This window comes from Alligator sinensis, unplaced genomic scaffold (assembly GCF_000455745.1).
Source record: "Alligator sinensis unplaced genomic scaffold, ASM45574v1 scaffold1244_1, whole genome shotgun sequence".
NCBI classification, from domain to species: Eukaryota; Metazoa; Chordata; order Crocodylia; family Alligatoridae; genus Alligator; species Alligator sinensis.
Window position 1 is genome coordinate 1,006,468 of NW_005842591.1, and position 6,000 is coordinate 1,012,467.

Genomic DNA, 6,000 nt, shown 5'->3' on the forward strand with positions numbered 1-6,000 from the left:
AGAAGCTGACCTTTTTAGCAACTATACTGCTGAAATTCATTTATATTCATATAAAACACAGTTCCAAAACTTTGTTCCACCAGCTTTGCTTAGGCACCCTGTCAGCTCAGAGTGCATCTAGCAGTAATTTGTTTCACACCTCATCTGTAGTCCAAAGCTACCCCATATTTTGATCCCCTATAGTGTTATAGTTTCTGAAAGGTCTTGATCATGTCTTCCTCCTAGTCAAAGAGCATCTGCCCTGTTAGGGCTTCAGTTTAATTCTAGTTGAATTGATGGACATCCCATTCGTATCCCCAGAAAAAGGTCATTTTGTGCCCTTTCCCAAGCACTGCTCTGAGGCCATTAATACATTCAGTCCAGTTGATCAGTTCATCCTCTGAAGTTTGTTCCTAAAGCTTCATTTCAGCTGAGGGAAGACATTGCCATAAGACAGGCACACCTGTGGCTGAGGTGGATCCCATTATAGGTTTATAGGTGACTATATTCCTTATCCTCACTAAATTGTTTAGATTAGGGAGACAATCCTCTTTCTCAGAGGCCCTGTCTGATCCCTTGTCTGAAATATGTCCTCCGATTGACTCTTCTGCTTGCTTTTATTGCATAGCAGATTCAGTCTGGGGTCACTGTTCCTTCAGGTTTTTGGATATGATGATTAGGTTGCCTTGTGTGGGAAAAGGCTGTCTAAAGTGAGTACAATCACATCAAGGAAAAACAGTGTTTCTGCTAAACTCTTTTGTTTGCTTCCCTTATGTGATCTCCAAAGTTTGGGCAATCTTGAAATTAAGATTGTTATCTAAACTTGTGCGCAGGGATAATAAAAGTAACTATAACATGTTTTGAGAGAAGAGAATCATCTTGTACAAGGGAAGGTCTGCAGTGTAGGTCCAAGAGAAGTGAGAATCCAAAGATTATTGTTAGTGAGGGTCCTCGGATAACAAGGAACATGAGAGTTTTAAAATACATTTTTACTATCACTGAAGGATTGAGTTAATACAGTCACTGAATGAAGTCAAAGCACATGGTCAAGAGAGCATACACATCTACACAAATCTGAGCTGCAACAGGAAAATCAGCCAAAAATAAACAGAGCAGGGACTGGGATTTTGCCTTTATAGATGGTCAGAAATCTGTGAATTTTAGAGCAGCTTAAACGATGTTGGAATTGTTATGGAATTGGAATTGATGTGTCCTATCCTTTCGTATCCACCACGGTATCTCTCTGCCACCTGGCTGGTGTCCTGAAAGATGCATCCCTTTTGACACTCTGCTCATAACTGCCACGCTAATGTCATAATTTTAAGTTGCTTAACTTTATCCTTCAGATGGCTCCTGCCATTCTTATAGTGGTCATTTACAAACTGTACCTTCAATGAAAACTAGGTTTTCTTCCACTCGTGTTCAAGTATTGTGATTGTTTAGCTCAAGGGCTGAATGGTAGTGGTGCCCCCATTATTCCCTCCCAGCCTGAGGTCTCTGATCTCTCTGTGTTTCAGTGTCAGAATCCTTTGGTGCTTTCTGGCTCCGTTTGTAGTTTTAGATGCACACAGAGTACTGCTGCCTTGCCTTGGGAGCTGGCTGCTTGTTTCTGGAACACATCTGTGTAGATTTCTGAGACTTGTTGCTTTTTATTGTTATCCTTTAAAGATGAGTAAAATGTCAGCTTCTCGTCCTCTGTTCCAATCCCATGATCAGGGTGTTTTCAGGGTGATATCAGTAGTACTCAAGGATGAGCCCTCCCCAAGGCTAATAGTGTCTCTTTGCAAAGCCTTGACTTCTTCCTCCACAGACACAAGCTGGCTGACCAGAAGACTCGCAAGTCGCTAGGCCGTGAAGAATTTCGTCTCTTGCACTACGCGGGCGAGGTCACCTACAGTGTCTCAGGTAAATATGATGCAACCAATCGCACCAAGGCCCCTTATTATATATTTTCACCTGCTCCGACCCCCTACTCCTTGCCCTTCTTCCAAGTTCATGCAGAATTGCTGACTCAAAAATTAACAGTCAGCTAATAGGTAACTATGTAATTTCAGTAATTTCTTACTTCCACATCTTGCATTATTTTGATTTTTTTTTTTTTGTCTTTCTAGGATTTCTGGATAAAAACAATGACCTTCTGTTTCGGAACCTGAAGGAGGTGAGGATGGACTGAGCATCGCTTGTTCTGTTGTCCGTCAAGAGCAGAATTGAAATGGCTCTAGTGGTTTGATATTTCTGTTAGATCTGTTCATCTTCAGGATGTGCGGTCCATAGGCCTGTTGTGTCTCAGAACCTGAGGTGCTCAAAGTGTGTGTTATTACTGGCATTTATCTTTGATGAAATCTGCTCTGTTTTTTCTGTACTCAACTCCCATGTAGTTGCCTATTCTGTAAAATACAGACTTTTGTACCTTGTCCAGTTTAGGTTTAAAAATGTCCTCTCCTTTTTCTTTCTAGACCATGTGCAACTCTGAGAATCCCATTGTGAACCAGTGTTTTGAGAGGACGGAGCTGACAGACAAAAAGAGACCTGAAACGGTAAGAATAACCGTTGGAATTGGAGAAGTCCCCACACGTGCCTTCTGCCTGCGGCAGTCTTCTAAAAATGACCTCTTACATTTAAAATTGGGAGACAGGTTCTTAGCCACGTGTGTCTGGTGCAACGTCAACAGTACTAGCCCTAAATGGTAACTTCATACATCAGTCTTCTGTTCTTCTCCCACCTAGGCGGCAACTCAGTTTAAGAACAGCCTGTCGAAACTAATGGAAATTCTGATGTCCAAGGAGCCATCTTACATTCGCTGCATCAAACCTAATGATTCTAAACAAGCGGGTAAGGTTTGGCACTTCCTGGCCCTGCCTGTTTTCCAGGCACTTCCCCATTATAGATGTAGTGGGGGATTTATTCCAAAAGTTGTAACTTGGTGACAGGAGTCAAAAATAGAGATGGTTCAAATTCTGGTTACATAAAGTGAAACATTTCAGTGTAAGGTAACTTTATGTCTTTTGTGGATGACATGTTGATAAAAGGGATCCTAGTTTCTGTGTTTCAAAATCCCAAATTCTCTGAAATCCCAATTTTTCTGATTAAAAAAACCCCCAAATTTCATGTTTTTCCGTGATTAAAATGAAACACCACTATATATATATATATATAGTGGTAAGTATCAGTGGAACACAGTGTTTTACCGTTATATTTACGGTTTTAAAGCAGATCGGAAGCCTACTGGTGCCCCAATCATTAGAATTGAATACATTCTAAATACCTGTAAATTTTGGCATTTGATTTGGGTCTTTTTACCATGTAAAATCAGAGCTCCCCTCTGACCATTCGCTCACTAGGGCATGGGTCCAGCTGCAGCTGTTGCTCCTGATGCTTTGAGGCACTGAGCAGCCCCGATATACCAGTGCCTTGCCTATGCTGGTGCCCCTCACTCCCGACCCGCTGCCCCCCACCCCCAGTCCACCAGCTTGTGGGGAATGGAGTGGGTGTTTGGGGGAAGGTGGGGTGTGGGCACAGGTGATGTGTAGCCAGGGGAGCATAGGCAACATGGTGGGAAGGGGGAAATGTGCCCCCCCTCCCCGCCCCCCATTTCTGCACCCAGTGCGGGCACAGAAATATGGGGGGAGCACATTCTCTTCCACCCCCTGCTGCGTTGCCTGTGCCCCCCTGCCACCTCCCTGCCCCATCACCTGTGCCCCACACCCCCATAGACTTGCCTGGAGGGAGCTGCTCACCACCACACTGTGTGCACACATGTACGTGGCAACCCCTTGCAGACTGGAACCATGTCAGCCTTCAAGGGGAAACCCTTAGTTTCTTGCGTTTTACTCCTTCAGACGAGAAAATCCACACTTTTCTCCTTTAAAAGAGAAAATCTGTTGTTTTTTTTCACGGCAGCCAGGAAGCCCGGGTCCCTGAATATACATCCTCTCCTGCATCTTACTCTTGTTCAGCCCTGCAGATGTAGTGAGATAATGATCAGCAGTGCTTAGCGTTTTACAGTTCTGATTTTTTTACCTAGTTTCTGTCTGGTGAGACTCCAAAAGGATTTTGTGTGCATGTGTCCTGTGTTGTACAAGAAATTAGATTATCCAGTTGTCCCTTGTCATCTCTACAGTCCAAAGCCTTGCATAGGATTGAGATGAGAGTAACAGGTCTGCACTTGCCTGCTTGTTTTTTTTCCTTCTCGTTAAATACAAGTTCTTCATTTGCTGTTCTCCAGTCAAATGGTCACTGTGAGAGGACTGGCCCTGCAGGTGGCCATAATGCCTCCCGGTGGCCACACGGATCCTGCCCCACTGCTGTTTCTCGTGCCACGCCTTGATGTAAATGCTACATGAAGCTGGGAGGCTGCCCCAGAGCCCTGGAGTGATCCTGGTGGTGCTGCCCTTAGTCCAACTACCTTACTTAGCCATACCTCAGTCCTCATCACTGGGCCCTCAGCCTACTAATAAGGACTATTTTGCTCTCTGCTAGCACTGAGCTTGCCTTATGGGCACCGGTTGTGGCCTTCGTACCCCCAGGTCCCCAAGCCTGCAGAGCCTCAGCCTTGAGCCAATGAATCACCTGGCTTTAGCCCATGCATTTCACTGGGTGCCAGATCCCTGCAGGGCTCTGTCTTGGCCTCAGCCCCTTACGGCATGGCGTGCCTTCCAGCCTCCCGCCCCCCAACCCAAACCCTTAGCCAAATAAAACAAACCCCGAACCAGTTGGTCTCTAACTTAAAGTTTAAGACTCTACCTTGGGTCCCTACGTCACTGTCAAACCCTACCCCAGTCAGCTGTCTTCACCCTTCAGGGTACCTTCTTGGATCTTTAGCTTCCATTATAGCAGTCTGTGCTGTCAGGAGCTCCTCTCTCCCAGAGGTCAGGGCCAGACTTAATTCTCTGGTCCTGCAGTTGGGCTTATGTCTCTTCCCCTGAGCTCTGTCTCTGTCTCGTTGCCTGTTGCAGTGCAGCTAGCTCCAGGATAGCCACTCCGTCTGGTAGTTCCTATCCTTGCTGTCTCTGGATTGCTTATTTTCTAGCAGCTGGCTTTGCTCCCCTGCCTGCACAGGTCTTGCCCTTCTGCTCTTTTCTTCTTAAAGTGGCATGAGCCCCTGCTCCCTGTTATGGTCACAGCCTGGACTTAACCGACATTTAAATCCTTGCTATTAGACTTCCAGTTTCACGTCCTTTCAGAATTCTGGGATGGAAATTATCCCGGTCCCCCCGGCATTAAGCTCTTTGAATTTTGCTTCCAACTTAGATGGGCTAATTTCCCCTGCTCTGTCCTCATTCCCATTAGCCATCCCAGTTGGCACTGTACCAGAGTTCCTTAGTGAGTATATGCATCTGCACAGGGACCACTAAGGGTTGATAGTTTTTTCTAGAGTGCAGGACAGTTACAGTTTGATAGTCTTCCTTCAATTTTATGCTCTCAGGTCAGTTTGTTGAAGTGCTAATCCGACACCAAGTGAAATACTTGGGACTGATGGAGAATCTGAGAGTGCGCAGGGCTGGGTTTGCATATCGCCGGAAATATGAAGTTTTCCTGCAGAGGTAAGCTTTACCATAACTGCCACAGACCTATTTTCCCCTCGCTGTGTCTATGCTGAGAACAGGCGTTTGTATATTGCAAAATGTATACCCTGTTTAACTTGAAAGCCTTGTTTGCTCTTTGTTGGAAGGACTGGTGCTTGAACCCTCCTTTTGTACTATGCTGAAACTCTGGACTTCTTATTTTCTAAGGTGTCTTCTCCTGTTCGCTTCTAGATACAAATCTCTCTGTCCAGAAACGTGGCCCATGTGGGATGGGCGGCCCCATGACGGCGTGGCTGTGCTGGTGAAATACCTAGGGTACAAACAGGAAGAGTACAAGATGGGCCGGTTAGTTATTCTTTTATCTTTCCAAGGGGGGATGTGAGTCATTAGGAGTCTTTGTCATAGTGTTTAAATAAGACTCTGCTGTCTAGGGGGTGAGGTATTCAGGTTACAGGTCTCAAAGAGAGTGCTGAGTACAGAAAGCAAGGCCCTGTGG

At 45.4% G+C, this 6,000-nt stretch overlaps 1 protein-coding gene across 3 annotated transcripts in view; it reads left to right on the plus strand.

Annotated features, from left to right (window-relative positions):
- MYO1C (myosin IC) overlaps nucleotides 1–6,000 on the plus strand; it is an 86,356-nt gene that overhangs the window by 66,992 nt on the left and 13,364 nt on the right. For all 3 annotated transcript variants that reach the window (XM_025214588.1, XM_006032884.3, XM_014524297.2), the window contains exons 15-20: nucleotides 1,790–1,884; nucleotides 2,091–2,137; nucleotides 2,436–2,516; nucleotides 2,706–2,811; nucleotides 5,405–5,522; nucleotides 5,736–5,849. In XM_025214588.1, coding sequence (XP_025070373.1) covers nucleotides 1,790–1,884; nucleotides 2,091–2,137; nucleotides 2,436–2,516; nucleotides 2,706–2,811; nucleotides 5,405–5,522; nucleotides 5,736–5,849 — 561 coding nt within the window. The remainder of the gene's footprint in view (nucleotides 1–1,789; nucleotides 1,885–2,090; nucleotides 2,138–2,435; nucleotides 2,517–2,705; nucleotides 2,812–5,404; nucleotides 5,523–5,735; nucleotides 5,850–6,000) is intronic.